Source organism: Herpailurus yagouaroundi, unplaced genomic scaffold (assembly GCF_014898765.1).
Source record: "Herpailurus yagouaroundi ecotype Mexico unplaced genomic scaffold, PumYag 181, whole genome shotgun sequence".
NCBI lineage: Eukaryota > Metazoa > Chordata > Mammalia > Carnivora > Felidae > Herpailurus > Herpailurus yagouaroundi.
In genome coordinates this window covers 22,775,315-22,794,739 of record NW_024412412.1, presented here as the reverse complement: position 1 = coordinate 22,794,739, position 19,425 = coordinate 22,775,315, and the positions used below count along the sequence as shown (strand labels likewise).

Sequence of the window (19,425 nt, the reverse complement as noted above, 5' to 3'; positions counted from 1 at the left end):
TTCCTGCCTCGTTCCTTCCCAGGGCCTACCCTTATTGGCTTGAAACCTCTAGTTCCTGGGTTGTCCACTCCTGATTGGCTCGATTCCATCGTATGAGGGGTGGTCTATGGCTAGACCATTCCTTGTGGGTCAAACGTTTTCTAGTCTACTTATTTTTAGTTAGGTCTTTTGTCAAATTCCTGAGGAAAACTTGAGGGGGAGTAGGTAGTGTCTTTCACCTTCTTAAGAGGAACCTTATTCCTGAGGGGGTTTGCTGCAGACTACGCCCGGCATTGTTCCAAAATACTAGTTTCTCCCCATCCAGGGATCTCAGGTCCTTTCCCTCTCTGCCTACTGAATCCTATCTTTTCCTATGATAACAGTACGGTAGTCGATTTTATTTTTAAGTAATCTCTACACCCAGCCTGGGACTGGAACGCACTACCTGGAGGTCAAGAGTCACAGGCTGTACCAACTGAGTCAGCCAGGTGCCCCCGTAGCAGATATTTCGAAATACTGTTTATCATCCTCGCTATTTCAGTATTACCATATTTACTAGAATTGGTGTTAGATACAGTTAGATTTGATACTATTGCAGGGTTTATTTACAGCCCTCATGCTACTTAGCTGGCCAAGGATCCTACAATTCTGTCTCTTGGTCAGTTACAATCACCCTGTGAAGTCCGAACGCTTATACGGTGGTTCTTACATCTTCCATTGCTTTCCAGTATTTCCCCAAATACAAATGTTGTTGACCACTGGGTCAAAAGAGGTGAATTGTTTTCATTTGGATAATGGTATTTTACTATACTTGATTCCTTTGTAATCTATGAATTTAATTTATGCAGTTAGAAATACTGTTTTAAGACTGGGCCCAGTAGGCTTCATCAGACTATCAGAGGTGTTCATGATCCAAGAGAAGAAACCTTGCCATGGAATAAAAGGTACACCAGAACAGTATTTGGTGCATATCAGATATTCAGTAAACAGCCTGCTGCTTTGTTCTTAAAATGTTCAGAGAGCAGGAAGTGAATGAAGGGCTCCTCGGGCCCCTCAATTGGGGCTGCAGAAACAGCTGTGAAGTTGCAGGCGGCCACTATGCATCCAGAGGATTATATTCCGTGGATTATGTTAGAGGCTTGAGAGGGCTCAGTATGTGAGCCACAGCTGTCTCAAAAAACGTCCCATGGAAACGGAGATGGCCCATGGGCGAGGGGGGCCAGGCAGGTACTATTCCTTAAGTTGCTCCTCTATCGTCCAAAAGGCAATTAGGCCTGTCTGTGGCTACAGGTAAACAGGAATTTAGTCCCGTTGGACTGAACCGGGCCCTCGCATATTCCTGGAGACTCGCACCGGTTTCAGTAACATGAGAGCATTCGGTCACCAGGCTGGAGAACGGAGCCCCAGCGCGACGCGGGTCTCAAGGAGAGCTCCAGGCGCCCCGGGCTCAGCAAGGCGCGCACGAGGCCCCGGCTCCCTCGCCACGCCCACTTCCTGCCCCATCCCGGGCCTTTCCAGGTTCCCTCTCCGGTGAACCGGATGCTCTGTCAGTTTCCTCCTCCGCGTCCTCCGCGGCCTCCGCTTCCCTGGCGAAGCCGCAGGCGCCCACGAGGGCACAGGCCGGGGGCACCCGGCGGCTGGCCTGGCAGGAGTAGGACGCCGGGAGGAGCTGGGCGCGCACGGTTACCGAGCGTGGAGGAGACACTGCCCTGCGGCGATGGGTGCCAGGGGCGCTCCTTCACGCCGGAGGCTGGCGGGGCGGCGGCTGCGATACCTGCCCACCGGGAGCTTTCCCTTTCTCCTCCTCCTGCTGCTGCTCTGCATCCAGCTCGGGGGAGGACAGAAGAAAAAAGAGGTAGAATGAATCCCTTGACCTTCCGGGTGGGCCCAGGCTGGCTGGGGCGGGCCGGGGCGGCGGCGTTGCCAGGCAGCTTCTCCGCGTTGCTAGGCAGCCGGGCCGCTGGCGTGGGCGAAAGCGGCCTTGGGGCGCCAGCGGAGCGGTTGGGGGGCCTTGGGGCGAGTCCTTTTTGCCGCGCAGTCACGGATGTAGGGTTATCGTGGTGTTTGCTCAAAAACAGTACAGCATCGTCTTCCACTCTGCGCTTTAGCACCGAACTGTTTCAGACTCACGGCGCTTTTGATCCTCGGAGGCCGAGGTTTGGGCCCTTGAGTCCCTGAAAGGGGGTGTGTTGGGTGTGAAAATACTCTTCAGGAATATTTGTAAACCTGTGAGACTTGTTTGTCCTTCAGGTTCAGTACCCAGCTCCCTTCGTTGCTCGATTAAAGCGGAGCGTATTGGGAATGTGTTTTAAGTTTGTATTCGTAATTACACATTTTTAAAGCTGTAGGTTTATTTGCTTACTTATGTTGAACTCCTTTGAGAATAAACTCACATTTTTAAAGTTATGTAAATTTGTTTGTGAAGTGAAGATCACCTGATTTCAACCTTGGTCCTCTAATGACTTCGATGAGAGGGTTGAAGTCACTATATTTAAAATAGTAGAGTTATTGGTGAATTTCAGTTATCCATCCGTCCCTTAGATACTCAGTCTAGAAGGATCAGAAAAAAAATTCTTTTGGAAATGTGAGTAGTGTTTCGTACATTATTTTAGTAAGAGTATTCGCTGTAGTTCAAGATAGTTTTTACTGGTGAAGTATTACACACACGTGCCTCAAAATCTAATTCGGGTTTAAAATATTACCACACGTTTCTTGATAGCTGAGTAGAGAAACAGCCTCATGCGCAAAATAATTGTGATTCTCTTTATCTTTACCTGAAACAACTCTGAACTCAATATGAACTTCTTCCCTTTAGCTTTTTAATTTTAACATGAAAGCATGGCATACAGGATTCTTGTTGGAGTTCCGGTAACAGGTTTAGAGAAGAACTGTTAAAATTAAAACTGTATTTACAAGTGTAAGTTAAAGGTACATTTTCTAGCATTTGGTATTTATAGACCACATTCCAAGAGTTTTAGGTGTCATAGTTTTTCTTGAAGGAGGGGATTAAAAGGTGGGTGGGTTTTTTTTTGTTTTTTTTTTGTTTTTTTTGCCGATTATCACAGCAGAGGGCAGTAAAAAATGATGAAGGATTTCATGGAAATTCTGATGACCACAGTAACTTTCAGTTGGAAGAAAAAAAATCTGAACGGACTGAAAAGTGTGCATCTTCAAAGCGTCTCAGTATTTCCAATTGTGTGACAACTTTAACAGATGACAACACTGGTTACCTTAGTACAATGACAATAAACTAACATCTGTTCCATTACCATTTTTTATAAAAGACATTTTAAATGAAAAATTAGGGAGAAAATTGTTGAGGATTAGAAAAGGATGTCTTCCAAAACCACTTTTGTTTTTCTTAAACAGGAGAGTCTAATACTACTACATCGTGGTATTGCAGAATGCACATATTTAAGGAAAAGAAGAGGGAAATAAATAATTGAAGTTTTAATACTTTGCTCAATGAGTATACATATCTGGAATGTAATCTAGTTGGGTATCTGGTACTCAGTTCTCTGAGAATACACTCACATTATTTAAGTTACACAAATTTGTGAAGTTCAGAGCACCCGATTCAATCTTAGTCCTTAATAACTTGGAGGCTGTGATCTCTTTAAGTACTGGAAGAAAAATATACTTTACTGGAAATAGTGGAAAGTGGTTGGTCCCTCGTGGTTCCAGGGTTGTTTTGAACATGTCACTTCATTCTTTGCTCAGTTTAGAACCTGATGCCCTTATAACGTGTGACACCGTTGAACCAGCAAGTATAGCAGTTGGAACTTAGTTTACTACAAAAAATGTTACTGACATAAATACTTGAGTTCACTTGACATTAATAGTGTATACCTTTATTCTGGGGGCGGGAAGGGGCTAAGTTGAAGTCTAAAGTTGAACCTGGAACCAAGAATGGGCACTAGTTGCTTTTATGGAAGTAATAGTTATGACAGTAATAGCTATCACTGTAAGTTTTTGAGTCAGACAGGTGGTCCAGTTACAACTGAGTCACTAATTGTATGACATCAGGCAAACAACCTAACTTCCTTGAACTTTAATTTCTTTGTTTTAAAACACATATATAGGGGCGCCTGGGTGGCTCAGTCGGTCGAGCGTCTGACTTCAGCTCAGGTCATGATCTCACGGTTCCAGGAGTTCGAGCCTCGTGTCGGGCTCTGTGCTGAGGGCTCGGAGCCTGGGGCCTGCTTTGGCTTCTGTGCCTCCCTCTGTCTCTGCCCCTCCCCTGCTCATGCTCTGTCTCTCTCTCTCTCTCTCAAAAATAAACACTCAAATAAAAAAATTTTAAACACAGAATACCTACATCTCAGGTTTGTCAATGGGATTAAATAAGACTGTATATAAATTACTTAGTGCAGTGCCTAGAGCATAACAGATGGTCAGTACTAGTGGCTATTATTATGTGTTCTTCATTTAAATGAGAGCATTAGACATGAGATCCTAAAATGTGATAAAATATTTTTCAGTTTTATTTTTGCTAAATAAAGTGATTTCATCATTATTGTGAAATTTATAGTTACTGAAATAAGTTTTTTTATTTTATCATGACACGTAGAGAATTCCACACTCTTACTTTGTTGGAGAACTTCCCAGATGGGAGATTTTGCAGCATGGAAGAATTGGTCGTATTCATGGATGTGTGTATATGTGTGTCTACATATATATTTTTATATATATTTCTTCATGAAGACATTTAATTCAGTAGAAAATAATTTTGTTATATTCTCTAAGATTGTAGTGAAGAGAAATAGTTGGGTGAATTGGCAAAAAAGATTAGAGACTTTATAGTCACTTTCCTTAATTACATTCACTGTAGTCATTAAACTAATTTTTGAATCCTCTTGTTAAGTGATAGAAACTTGTGGAAGACTGTACCTTCTTAGTAGTAGATCATTTGCTTATGTAGTGCATCATATTTTTTTTTTAATTTTGACCGTTTCTCTATTTCTTATATTGTTAACACTTATCAGTTAATCAGTTTCATTTAGAATTGTTTTACGTTATAATAACACGTTTTGATAATATAAAAGGAGCTAAAATTCTGTAATTATTTTAAATGGATTTATTGACTTTGACATCATCAAAAGTGGCTATTATAGTAACTTATCCTTTATGTTAGCTAATGGGCTTGGACATGTAGGTAGCAATAAATATGCAATATGAAAAATTGAACAGCTCATAAATATTTTTGCCAAGCAATATGATTATGTAAATAAAATATCTCAATTGCCTCTGATGTAACTTCTGTGTGTCGTTAATGGTTTGAAGCACATTTTATACTGAGATGTATATATCCAGTTGTTTTTTAGTGGCAGAGCCATGAAGTAGATGCTTCACTATCTTAGCGAGTTAAGAAAAGGGAGAGGATGGAAGTAAGCAATGGATCTTACCTTTAAGCAAAGAACTTAAGTGGAAAAAAAGTGTGTAAATATACGAGCACAACTTTAAGAAATGCCTAGTAATTACACGTGGGTACGTATACATGTAGACACAGATTCTGCCACTGCAGGTAGTTTCAGCTAGGTTAGATTTTGTGTACAGTGACTCCTTGCTGAGTAATTGGAACTGACAGGTCTTACTCAGAATGGCCCAAACTCTTTGCCAAGTCTGTGAGAGCTTAGCCTGCCGCATTTCCACAGATGATGGCAGAAGGCATGGAATTCCTGGATGACAAGTGGACGGTTTATTACAGCAGCGGATTTGCCAGAGTGTCAGCATTTATGCTGATGATGCAGGTTAGATGACTGCTACAAGTGCAGGAAGTTGTGTAGCGGGGGGAGAGAAACCTTGAGCTTAGGGAGCTTAGGTCTTTTATAATGGACACTAAGCTTGTTTGACCTTTGACCCAGGGGAGACATTATTAAACCGGAAAATAAATAGATCTGCTCTTTGTCTAGAAAGGACCTGTCTTCCGAGGCTTGGGTGCTAAATGCCCCCGAAAAGATGTCAAGAACAAAGTCAGTTAGGCCTTGTGCTTGCATGTTATGTCGAAATCCACGAAGAATTATTTCCTTAAGTGAGAGAGAGTAACTTAAGCAAAAGAGAATGCTGGGATATTTTCCTCCATGTGCGTACCCCACCAGTATGTTCAGTCCCGTATGTGTAGTCTGTTCCACATGAAAGCCGCAGGGGAAGAGCACAAACATGTAACGTGAGCCACAGATTGATCAGCGCTTATCTTTTGCCACATTTACTTTTGCATTTTCTCAATATTCAGTGAGTTTGGATAGGAGTGGCATCTGGAAGCCAGTGACTGACATTGGTTATTTTGGTAGTCTCCAGGGTTTATTCGTCGAGTCAGACGATCTTATGATTCCTTCTTTCCATAAGAGTACCTCTTGGAGTATTGTAAACTCATTCCACCAAGATAGAAAATTTACCTTTGCTTAAGTATAGGAATGGCTGTTGTTCCCCTGCTAGAGAACAGGTAAATCATGAACAATGTATGTATTATATAACATTGAGTGTGTACATGTGTATGAGCGTGCATGCAGCATGCAACGTGGGGACCAACTAGTAGTGTTTAGGTCAGTCTCCAGTTTTTTTTAATTTTATTTTATTTTTGAGAGAGAGAGAAAGAGCACGTGCATGTGTGAGCAGGGGTGAGGCAGAGAGGGGGGCAGAGGATCCGAAGCAGGCTCTGTGCTGACAGCAGTGAACCTGATGCGGGGCTTGAACTCATGAACCGTGAGATCATGACCTGAGCCAGAGTCGGACGCTCAACTGACTGAGCCACTCAAGCGCCCCAATCTCTACCCAGTTTTTATCTACTGAACAAGATTTCTGCAGCTTCTCAAATTGAGCATATCTAAAGGGGAACTCTTAATCTTTCTTTCTGCCCATCTGTTTTCTTTTTTTAATTTTCTTTTAACGTTTATTTATTATTGAGAGACACAGAGTGTGAGCAGGGGAGGGGTAGAGAGAGGGGGAGACACAGAATCTGAAGTAGGCTCTAGGCTCCAAGCTGTCAGCACAGAGCCTGATGCAGAGCGTGAACTCCCAAACTGTAAGATCAGGACCTGAGCCGAAGTCAGGCGCTTAACCGACTGAGCCACCCAGGTGCTCCTGGCCCATCTGTTTTCTTTTTTTAAAAAAATTTTTTTTTTCAACGTTTGTTTATTTTTGGGACAGAGAGAGACAGAGCATGAACGGGGGAGGGGCAGAGAGAGAGGGGGAGACACAGAATCGGAAACAGGCTCCAGGCTCCGAGCCATCAGCCCAGAGCCTGACGCGGGGCTCGAACTCACGGACCGCGAGATCGTGACCTGGCTGAAGTCGGACGCTCAACCGACTGCGCCACCCAGGCGCCCCGCCCATCTGTTTTCTAAGTGCTATTAACAGTGCTGTTTTGTTGGTTGTTTCCTTTGCTGTGCAGAAGCTTTTTATCTTCATAAGGTCCCAGTAATTCACTTTTGCTTTTAATTCCCTTGCCTTTGGGGATGTGTCAAGCAAGAAATTTCTACGGCTGAGGTCAGAGAGGTCTTTTCCTGCTTTCTCCTCTAAGGTTTTGATGGTTTCCTGTCTCACATTCAGGTCCTTTATCCATTTTGAGCTTATTTTTGTGAATGGTGTGAGAAAGTGGTCTAGTTTCAACCTTCTGCATGTTGCTGTCCAGTTCTCCCAGCACCATTTGTTAAAGAGACTGTCTTTTTTCCATTGGATGTTCTTTCCTGCTTTGTCAAAGATGAGTTGGCCATACGTTTGTGGGTCTAGTTCTGGGGTTTCTATTCTATTCCATTGGTCTATGTGTCTGTTTTTGTGCCAATACCATGCTGTCTTGATGATGACAGCTTTGTAGTAGAGGCTAAAGTCTGGGATTGGGATGCCTCCTGCTTTGGTCTTCAAAGGCAACCAACGGAATGGGAAAAGATATTTGCAAATGACATATCAGACAAAGGGCTAGTATCCAAAATCTATAAAGAGCTCACCAAACTCCACACCCCAAAAGCAAATAATCCAGTGAAGAAATGGGCAGAAAACATGAATAGACACTTCTCTAAAGAAGACATCCGGATGGCCAACAGGCACATGAAAAGATGTTCAGCGTCGCTCCTTATCAGGGAAATACAAATCAAAACCACACTCAGGTATCACCTCACGCCAGTCAGAGTGGCTAAAATGAACACATCAGGAGACTATAGATGCTGGAGAGGATGTGGAGAAACGGGAACCCTCTTGCACTGTTGGTGGGAATGCAAATTGGTGCAGCCGCTCTGGAAAGCAGTGTGGAGGTTCCTCAGAAAATTAAAAATAGACCTACCCTATGACCCAGCAATAGCACTGCTAGGAATTTATCCAAGGGACACAGGAGTACTGATGCATAGGGGCACTTGTACCCCAATGTTCATAGCAGCACTCTCAACAATAGCCAAATTATGGAAAGAGCCTAAATGTCCATCAACTGATGAATGGATAAAGAAATTGTGGTTTATATACACTATGGAATACTACGTGGCAATGAGAAAAAATGAAATATGGCCTTTTGTAGCAACGTGGATGGAACTGGAGAGTGTGATGCTAAGTGAAATAAGCCATACAGAGAAAGACAGATACCATATGGTTTCACTCTTATGTGGATCCTGAGAAACTTAACAGGAACCCATGGGGGAGGGGAAGGAAAAAAAAAAAAAAAGAGGTTAGAGTGGGAGAGAGCCAAAGCATAAGAGACTGTTGAGAACTGAGAGCAAACTGAGGGTTGATGGGGGGTGGGAGGGAGGAGAGGGTGGGTGATGGGTATTGAGGAGGGCACCTTTTGGGATGAGCACTGGGTGTTGTATGGAAACCAATTTGACAGTAAATTTCATATATAAATTAAAAAACAAAACAAAACAAAACAGTGCTGTTTTATGGGGAACAACTTTTACCATCCCTAGAACCTCATTTTTTAAGTAATCACTTGCCAGTATAATATATATTTGGAGCTCTTACCCTGTATTTTGCACGTTGTATACAGAAAGGCTGGCTTTACATAATTTCCTGGGGAGTTGTACGTAGATTAAAGGAGAACATCTTGGAAAAATAGGATTTCTCTCAATACATAGCTATGGAAAACTTAAATATTCAGTTGGAATATTAAAATTTCAAAAGTGTTATTCAAAACAATAGGTAATATGTTTTTCCTAATAATTGGTATCTGCCTATGCCAGAAGAAAAAACATCAACAATGAGGTTATGGAGTCCTTCAAAATCTATGATAAAAGTCTTAACATGGAAGAGTAGCACTCTGCAGCTATAATGAACTGAAGAGTAAGAATAAAAGAAAGTCTTCACTAGTGTATTTATTGTTATTAAAGTTTTGGTTGATCATATAAAGATACGTAATTAGTTTGACATTTGGAGGTAAAGAAATTTTTCTCCACTGCGTGTTACCATGGAGACTACCTGTAGAACTCTAGTACCTTTAATGAAAAGGGGTACTTGAGTATAGGTTGAATAAATTGTGATGCTGATTTTATTAATGGAACTTTCTGTTTATCTTAGGAGTGTATTTTTAGAGATGGCTTAACATTATCGGTATGATTTGACTCAACTTTTGGAAGTACTTTATTTCAGAGTCTTCAGTGCTTGGAAACAAAACAAACCATTGGGAAATTAGTTTATATGAGTATTGTGGTAAAACTTAGGGTACAGAATTCATTGTAAATCATGGAATCTGTTTACTGTTCATACCAAGTATTAAATTGAGATATCTTAGGATAACTCATTGAATTTAACAAACTTGGAAGGAAGTCTAAATTATATTAAAAAATGACAAAAAAATAACAGTAGAACAGATAGGAGATAGAATGTTAGGCATTTCATGTACTTAGATACAATCTTTATAATATCTTTGCTTGATGGTTTGGCAGACAGCTTTGTTTGCCTTACTTTTATCTTTGCCGACAGTACCTTGTTTTCATTTAGAGAAACTGGAACTATCTTAAGCCCAAAACATTTTTCTTAGTCAAAGATTATATCATGATTATCTACTACCTTGCAGATTATTGGTTTAGTAGTGAGCACATAAATTATATGGGACTTGTGATAAGTTTCCACTTCTTTTATAAAGGACACAAGGAAAAGAAATTCTCTCTTCATGTCTTCAGTATATGAATATGAGAATGTGATGCTTGAGTTGCTGAACCCATCTTATAAACATGAAAGTATAAGCCTGAGGGCAAAAACCAGTGGGTTCCTGATGTCAGGGTAGAAAAATGGAAAGAACATGGGTGTTTGATGACATGACTTAACTAGCCTTGTAATTTCTCTAACTCTGGAATGCTTGTTATATGTTAGTAAGATTTATATTGTTCATTTTGAAATGAATTTCTGATTTTTTGTATTTGAAAGCATTGTACCAAGGAAAGTTATCTTATTTTAAGGGTTTTACCCATGATTGTGATTTACCCAACTTGTAACTTTACAGTTTTACTCAAAGACTTCTTTTTTTTTTTTAAATGTTTTTTATGTTTATTTAGTTTTTGAGAGAGACAGAGGGAGAGACAGTGCATGCCCCTGTGCATGGGAGCAAGTGAGCGGTGGAGGGGCAGAGAGAGCGGGGGAGGGGCTGAGCTGTCAGCACAGATCTTGAGGGGGGGCTTGCACCCCACAGACTGCAAGATCATGGCCTGAGCCAAAGTTGGTCACTCAACCGACTAAGCCACCCAGGCACCCCTATTTACCTCTATGTTGTGTTAGGAACTTAACAATTACCTATCTATAAGACCCTCTTTGTAAATTATATGTTAGATGTTAAAGGACTTTTTACATACATATAGCTCTCCCTTATCTTTGAATGTTAACAGTCATTATTAGGAGTCTGTATATGCTTTGGAAATGTGTTTGGAAGTGAATTTTCCATATGTTCCTTTTATTAACGTAACTGTTTTTATTGTATGAATTGAAGTTCTCTAAGTATTATATATCCAAAAGATTGCAGGAAGGAAATTTGGGAATAAATTTATTATATGCCTTAAAAGCTTTTAGCCCAAGAAAGGAGAGAAATAATTAGTTATGCCTCAGATAGATATATTTGCTGTATGAGGTTTTCTATGTGAATGCTTTAAAAAAATACTTCTTTTGCTTTTGTGTGTGTAATAGATTGGTACCTAGTTTCATTTTAAAGACTTCCGGATAAACTAGAGGAAGACAACTTTATTTTAAAAATGATCATATTTTAATAGTCTTTTGGTTTACATTTGAGTTTAAGATTAAGCAAAAGAAAAGTTGAGACCTCCACCCCTCTCCCCCCCATTGAGGATATTGTGCAATGCAGATTGTTCCATGTTTTTTATTTGTTTTTTTTAGCATTGGAGCTTTCAGAATGAATAAAGGATTTTTCTCCTGCTCAGGGAGGTGAAATGGTGTGCTCTATCTTGCTTTGTTTCCTGTAAATTCTCCTCCTGGAAAGTTCATGGGGAGAAAGAGTGGCTGAATCAAGATGTAATACTGTCCTAATGGTACTGTGTTTTAATTTAGCTTCCTGTTGACAGGTACGTGAGTCACATGCTTTGATGTTGGACTGTATTCCAAATCGTAATGAGAATAGTAACCATAGATGTTTTAAAAAAAAAAATACTGCATTATGGGATGTTAGAGCAGGAGAGTCAATTTTCAGGCTAAATAACAAAGTTGGGACTAGAAGTTAGGTTTCCTGACACCAGAGGTTATATTTCCATATTCTCCTGTTCATTTAGGCTGTAAAGTTCTTACTCCCTGCTCTCTCTTCACTACTTTCGTTATACTATTTTTTCCTGTGTCGTTTCATAGCTGATATTTTAACTCTGTAACTTCCTCTTCATGGGTACTTGTTTTTCAAAGTCTGAAATGACTAAAAATTTGGCAGATGTAAAACCCTATTAATACTGCTTGGATTTGACTCCTTTGAGGACATGGTTTATAAAATTAAGCCATCTGTTTCTTTATGAAGCTTTAAATAAATGAATTTAGGTTTAGGTAAACCTAAATCACAATAGTCAGAACTCTAAAACAGCGCAGGACCCAAACCAGTGCCTCCTACATACAGTCCCTAATACTAAGTAAAGCATGTTCGCATGTCTGTTTGCCAAAGCCAGAAATCTGGGCACATTTCACTTAGTCTCAAATCTTTACTTACACGTGACTTTTTCCACACTCCTTTCCCCACCCCAGCTAAAGATACCCTGAGACTTGTCTTGACCATGGCTGTCTTTGAGGAGTACTGTTTACCTGCTGTTGCAATGCCATAGGGTGCATTCCACAGTTCTTTGCATGTTGGTAGTGCTTTTCCTGAGTGAGCCTTTGTCTACCTTTCCTGTTTGCTGTCTCCAGTGTTTCCATGCTTCTCTCCAGTGTTAACTTAAGTCAGTTTATCCCCACTTCCCCATTTCAGATGAGGGACTTCTCTGTGCTCACACAAATGGAACTTTGTACTTATTTCTTTATAACACTTCTGTGAATTGTCTCTTGTCTATCATTTTTATTATACAAGCCCTTTGAAGAGAGTTGTTTTTTTTTTTTTTTCTTCATATCTCTACCTGCATATTCAGGCATAGTGCCTTGCAGTTGGTAAATGCTTAGTAAAGTTTGGTCAAGTTACTTAATCTCTCTAAGCCTCTTTTCCTTATCTGTAAAATGTGGAGAGTATGTTAGTCCTTGCTGTAGAGCTGTGAGCTTTACATGACTTAATCCTGCAAAGTACTTCGCAGCATGGTGCATGGAACGTAGTAAATGCTTAATGTTAGCTTTGGTGCTGATCCTGGTGAATGAATTGTAGGATGTATTATGGGTTGGTTGTTTTTTTTTTTTTTTAATTTTTTTTTCAACGTTTTTATTTATTTTTGGGACAGAGAGAGACAGAGCATGAACGGGGGAGGGGCAGAGAGAGAGGGAGACAGAATCGGAAACAGGCTCCAGGCTCTGAGCCATCAGCCCAGAGCCTGACGCGGGCTCGAACTCACGGACCTCGAGATCGTGACCTGGCTGAAGTCGGACGCTTAACCGACTGCGCCACCGAGGCGCCCCTATGGGTTGTTTTAAATGGATAGTACAAATTGATTTGGCGTCACAAGAGAAAAGTTAAAAATCATAATTTTTCATAAATATTTTGTTTTCCTGTTTGACAAGTTTTTGTTTTCCTGTTTGACAAGTTCTGCTACTGAATTGGCTCTAGAGAATGTCATTGCTTTCATCACTGCCAGACATGAGTTCTTTTACTATTTGACTTACATAGCATTTTACATTGTTGGCTATTGCTCCCTCACCCTCCCTACCCCCAGCTTTATTGACATATAATTGACACATAAAATTTTGAATATTTAAGGTGAGCAACATGCTGACTTGATACACTTATATATTGGAAAATGATTATCACCATAGACTTCAGGAACACTCCCATCGCATCACATAATTGCCATTCCCTTTTTCTGGTGAGAACATTTAAGATTTATAACTTTCCAGTGTGTAATACATTACTGTTAAGTATAATCACAGTACTGAGCATTAGATTATGAGAACTTACCTTTTATCTGGAAGTTTGTATCCTTTGACCAATATCTTCCCATTTCCCCCACCCTCACTCACTTCCTGTGACCACCACTCTACTTGGTTTCTACAAATTTTTCTTTGATTCCACATATAGGTGAAATCATACAGTATTTGTCTTCTCTCTATCTTATTTATTTCACTTAGCATAATGCCTTCAGTATCAATCCATGTTGTTGCAAATGGCAGGATTTCTTAGTTTTTCTGTGAATGAATAATATTCCGTTGTGTGTGTGTGTGTGTGTGTGTGTGTGTGTGTGTATGATATGGTTTATATATGATGTATATTCATTTTATATATATGCCATGGTTTCTTCATTGTCCTGTTTCAGTGAACACCTACATTGTCTTCATGAGTTGGCTATTGTAAATAATGCTGTTATGAACATGGGGTGCAGATATCTTTTGGAGTTAGTGCTTTCATTTTGTTTGGATATGTTCTCAGAAGTGGAATTGTTAGATTACATGGTACTTCTATTTTTAATTTTTTGAGGATCCTCTATTCTGTTTTCCATGGTGACTATACCAGTTTATAGTTCCACCAGTAGTGTATGAGGATTCCCTTTTCTCCACATCCTCACCAGCATTTGTTATCACTTGTCTTTATTTTTTCTAGTTGTATTCAGAAATCATTGACGTACATCATTACAGAAGTTTAAGATGTACAGCATGATTATTTGATTTACATATATTGTGAAGTGATTACCACAATAGGTTTAGCTAACCTCCATCTTCTCATATAGATACAGTAAAAAGAAAAGAAAGAAGAAAAGAAAAATATCTCTTTTTGGTGAGAATTCTTAGGACTTTTAACAGTTTTCTTATACATCATACAGTAGCGTTAGCTGTAGTCATTATGTTGTACATTATATCTCTAGTACTTATATATGGGAGCTTGTACCTTTTGACCATAGTCCTCCAATTTTTTTTTTTATTTATTTATAGAGAGAGAGGGAGAGAGAGAGAGGGAGGGAGGGAAGGAGGGAGGGAGAGGGAGAGTGGGGCAGGGAGAGATAGAGAGAATCCCAAGCAGGCTCCATACTGTCAGCCTAGAACCCAATGTGAGGCTGGAAACTGTGAACCATGAGATCATGACCTGAGCTGAAACCAAGAGTTGGACACTCAACCGACTGAGCCACCTAAGTGCCCCCATATTCCTCCAATTATTCTCCTCACTCTGCCTCTGGTAATCACAAGTCAAGTGTGATCTCGTTTTCTGTTTATTATTTTTCTTAGATTATACATATAAGTGAAGTCATACAGTATTTCTCTTTCTCTGCCTTATTTTACTTAGCATAATGCTAAACATAATTTTACTTAGCATAATGCCTTTAAGGTCCATCCATGTTGTTGCAAATGGTAGTATTTCCCAATTTTTTTTTTTTATGGGTAATGTTCTATTCTGTGTGTATGTATATACATATGTGTGTGTGTGTGTGTGTGTGTGTGTGTGTGTGTGTGTGTGTGTGTCTGCCACAACTTCTTTAGTCATTTATTGACAGACACTTAGGTTGTTTCCATGTCTTGGTATTGTAAATGATGCTGTTATGAACATGGCAGTGCAGATACCTTTTTGAATTAGTGTTTTTGTTTTCTTTGGATACATACCTGGAAGTGGAATTGGTGGATCATATGGTAGTTCTAATTTTATGCTTTTAAGGATCCTCCATTCTGTTTTCCATAGTTACTGTACCAGTTTACAGTCCCACCAAGAGCATATCTATGGGTTCTTTTTTCCATCTGTTTGATAGGCATTCTAACAGGTATTGGCTTTTCTTGGTTGTTTTTGTTTTTGTTTTTGATCATGGCCATCCTAATAGGCATGAAGTGATAACCCATTGTGGTTTTGATTTGCATTTGTCTGATGACTCATAATGTTTATCTTTGCATGTACCTGTGCCCTTTTGTGTATCTTCTTTGGAAAAAATGTTTGTTCAGGTTTTTTGCCCAGTTGTTTTAATAGGATTTTTTTTTTCTATTGAGTTGTATTGATTGTATATTTTGGAGATTAACCCCTTATCAGATACATAGTTGCGAATATGTTTTTCTGTTCTGTGGATTATCTTTTTACTTTTTTGTGGTTTCTTTTTGCTGTGCAGAAACTTTTTAGTTTGACATGGGCCCACTTATTTTTTATTTTGTTGCTTGTACTTGAGGTGTCATAGCCAATCATTGCTAAGACGCATGTCAAGGGCTTTTTGTTCCTATATTTTCTTCTAGGGGTTTTGTGGTTTCAGGTCTTACGTTTAAGTGTTAATCCATATCAGTTTTATTTTTGTGTGGTGTAAGATGGAAATCTAGTTTCATTCTTCTACATGTGAATATTCAATTCCCCAGCACCATTTATTGAAGAGATTGTGTTTTCTCCACTGAGTGTTCTTGACTCTCTTAGTTGACTGCAGATGCTTGGGTTTATTTGTGAGCTCTTGAGTCTGTTACATTGATATATATTTGTCTGTTTATATGCCAGTACCATACTGTTTTGATTACTGTAGCATTGTAACATACCTGGAATTAGGAAGTGTATTGTTTCCTACTTTGTTCTTTCTCAGGATTGCTTTGGTTATTTGGGGTCTTTTGTGGTTTCATATACATTTTAGGATAGTTTGTCTACTTCTGTAAAAATGCCATTGGAATATTGATAGGGATTGCATTGAATCTATAGATAGCTTTTGGTAGTATGAACATTTAATAATATTCTTCCAATCCGTGATCATGGGATACCTTTCCATTTATTTGTGTCTTCTTCAGTTTCTTTCAGTCTTGTAGTTTTCAGAGTACAAGTTTTTCAACTCCTTGGTGAAGTTTATTCCTAGTATTTTATTAAAGTTAATGTAAATGGAATTGTGTTTTTTTATTATTATTATTTTTTTTAGATTATTTAATGTTAGTGTATATAAATGCTTTTGATTTTTGCTTGTTAAGTTTGTGTTCTGTAACTTTACTGAATTCACTGATTTAGATCTAACAATTTTTTGGTGGAGTCTTTAGGACTTACTATGTATAAAATCATGTCATCTGCAAATAGAGACAATTTTACTTCTTCCTTTTGATTTTGACACGTTGTATTTCTTTTTCTTGCCTGATTGTTCTGGCAAGGGCTTTCAGGCCTATTTTGAGTAAGAGTGATAGGAGTGGGCACCTTATTTTGTTCCTGATCTTAGAGGAAAAGCTTTCAACCTTTCATCATTGAGTATGATACTAATTTTGGGCTTATTATCTAACACATTTATTATGTTGAAGTATATTTATTCTATACCTAATTTTGTAAGAGTTTTTATCATAAATGGATGTTGACTTTTGGCAAATTTCTTTTCTGTGTCTTTTGAGATAATTATGGTATTTTTCATTCTATTAATGTGATGTATCACAATGATTGATTTATATATGTTTAATGATATTTGCACCCAAGGTATAAATTTCACTTGATGATGATGAATGATCCTTTGAATGTGCTATTGAACTCAGTTTTCTAGAATTTATTGAGAATTTTTTCATCTGTATTCATCAGGGATATTGGTCTGTCATCTTCTGGTAGTGTCCTTTCCTGGCTGGTATCAGGGTGATGCAAGTCTTCTTAAATGAATTTTAGATTGTTCTTTCTTTGAGTTTTTGGAAGACTTTGAGAAGCATGCATTGATTCTTTAAATGTTTGGTAAAATTCACCAGTGAAGCCATTTGGTCCTGGGCTTTTCTTTGTTGGAGATTTTTGATTACTGATTTAATCTCCTTATTAGTAATTGGTGTATTGATAATATTTTTTCCTGATTCAGTATGGGCAGTTTGTATATTTTTAAGAATTTTTCCATTTCTTCTAGGTTGTCCAGTGTGTTGGCAATGTAGTTGCTCTTAATAACCTCTTATGATTCTTTGTATTTTTGTGGTGGCTGTTGTAATATTTTCTTTTTTATTTGTAATTTTGTTGATTAGGGTCTTCTGTCTTTCTCATTGGTTAATAAACCTAAAATTCTGTCAATTTTATTTTTTCAAAGAACCAACTCTTAGTTTGGTTAATCTTTTCTATTGTTTTCCTGTTCTCGATTTCATTTATGCCTGCTCTAACCTTTATTATTCATTCCTTCTGCTAACTTTGCATTCAGTTTGTTCTTCTTTTTCTAGTTCTATAAGGTATAGAATTAGGTTATTTGTTATCTTGCTGCTTTATATAGATGTTCATTGCTATGAATTTCCCTTTAGAGCTGCTTTTGCTTCATCCCATAATTTTGGTTTGTTGTGTTTCTATTTACATTTGTTTGAAGATACTTCTTTTGCTTTTGGTTTATTTTTTGATACATTGGTTGTTCAGAGTGTTAATTTGCAAATATTTGTGAATTTTTCAGTTCTTGTTACAGATTTGTAGGTTGCTGTGATTGTGATCAGAGAAGGTACTTGGTATGATTTCAGTCTTCTTGAATTTGTGAGACTTTTTGGGGGCCTAACATAAAGGTGTATCCTAGCAAATGTTCCATGTGTGCTTGAGAAGACTGTGTAGTCTGTTGGCAGAGTGTTGTTGCACATCTGTATATGGTTGTTAGTTAGCATCAGTTGGTTTACAGTGTTTTTCAAATCCACTGTCTGTTTTTTTATTGATTCTCTGTCTGCATGATCTATCCATTGTTTATAGTGTGGGGTATTAATGTCCCCAACTATTATTGTACTTATGTTTATTTTTAGCTCAGTTAGTTTTTTCTTTATTTAGATGCTCCAATATTGGGCATATATTTACAATTGTTGCATATTTTTGACTTATTGACCACTTTATCATTATATGGCTTCCTTATCATTGTATACCATTTTTAGTTTAAAGTTCACTTTCTAATAAAGTATAGCTAACCCTCCTTTCCCCCTTCCCCTGCTTTGCTTGTATATCTTTTTCCATTCCTTCATTCTTAATCTCTATGTGTCTTTAAATCTAAAGTGAGTCTTTTGTAGGCAGCATGTTTTTGGATCTTGTTTTTTATCCATCAGCCATCCTGTGTCTTTTTTTTTTTTTTAAGTTTATTTGTTTATTTTGAGAGTGAGAATGTGTGAGTGGGGGAGAGCAGAGAAAGGAAGAGAGATCCCAAGTAGCCTTGTGCTGTCATTGCAGAGCCTGATGTGGGGTTTGATCTCATGAACTGTGAGATCATGACCTGAGCTGAAATCAATACAAACCTTGTGTCTTTTGATTAGAAAATTTGTTTACATTTAAAGTAGTTAGTGGTAAGCAAGGGCTTATTATTGCCATTTGTTAATGGTTTTCTGGTTTTGTATATCTACTCTTCCTTGTTTCTTGTCTTTTTATGTGTTTGTCTTGTGGTGTCAGTATGCTCTGAGTTATTTATCATGTTCTTTTGTGTAATTGCTATAGATTTTTCCCTTTTGCTACTTCGAGGCTTACATACAATATTTTAGAATTTTGTCATTCTATTTTAAACTAAAGACAACCCAATTTCAATCAAATTCTTAAGCTTTACATTTTTACTTCTCCTCCCTCTCATATTTTAGGTTATCAGTGTTAAAATTTACCTGGTTTTTTTATAGCATGTAACTGATAACAGATTATTTTAATTATGATTGTTTTTACACGTTTCCAATGTTGACTGTTTTTACCATTACGAGTGAGTTTTTTTACAGCCTTCTCATATTTTTATGATGTTGATTAGCATCTTTTAATTTCTACCCTGAGAACTTCCTTTAACATTTCTTCTAAGGTAGTTCTACTGGTAATGAATTTCCTAATAAGCTTTTGTTTTGTAGGAGAGTCTTTATCCCTTCTTCATTTCAGAAGGACAGCTTTGGTGTGTATGGTGTTATTGGATGAGGTTTTCTTTTCTTTGATACTTGGAATTTGTTACCCTATTTTATTCTGGTTTGAAAAGTTTCTGTTAGGAAATCTGCTTATAGTCTTATGGGGGTTCTCATGTATATAACTTCACTCTTGTTGATTTT

The 19,425-nt window shown here is 38.4% G+C and overlaps 1 protein-coding gene across 6 annotated transcripts in view; it reads left to right on the top strand.

Annotated features, from left to right (window-relative positions):
• Positions 1-1,505: 1,505 nt before the first annotated feature.
• The window catches only part of TUSC3 (tumor suppressor candidate 3), a 295,584-nt gene continuing 277,664 nt past the window's right edge, over positions 1,506-19,425 (top strand). For 2 of the 6 annotated variants that reach the window (XM_040490093.1, XM_040490096.1), the window contains exon 1: positions 1,508-1,834. In XM_040490093.1, coding sequence (XP_040346027.1) covers positions 1,697-1,834 — 138 coding nt within the window. In that variant the 5' untranslated portion in view covers positions 1,508-1,696. Of the gene's footprint in view, positions 1,835-19,425 lie in introns of all 6 variants that reach the window. The other 4 variants (XM_040490094.1, XM_040490095.1, XM_040490097.1 and 1 more) reach the window with 3 other exon arrangements.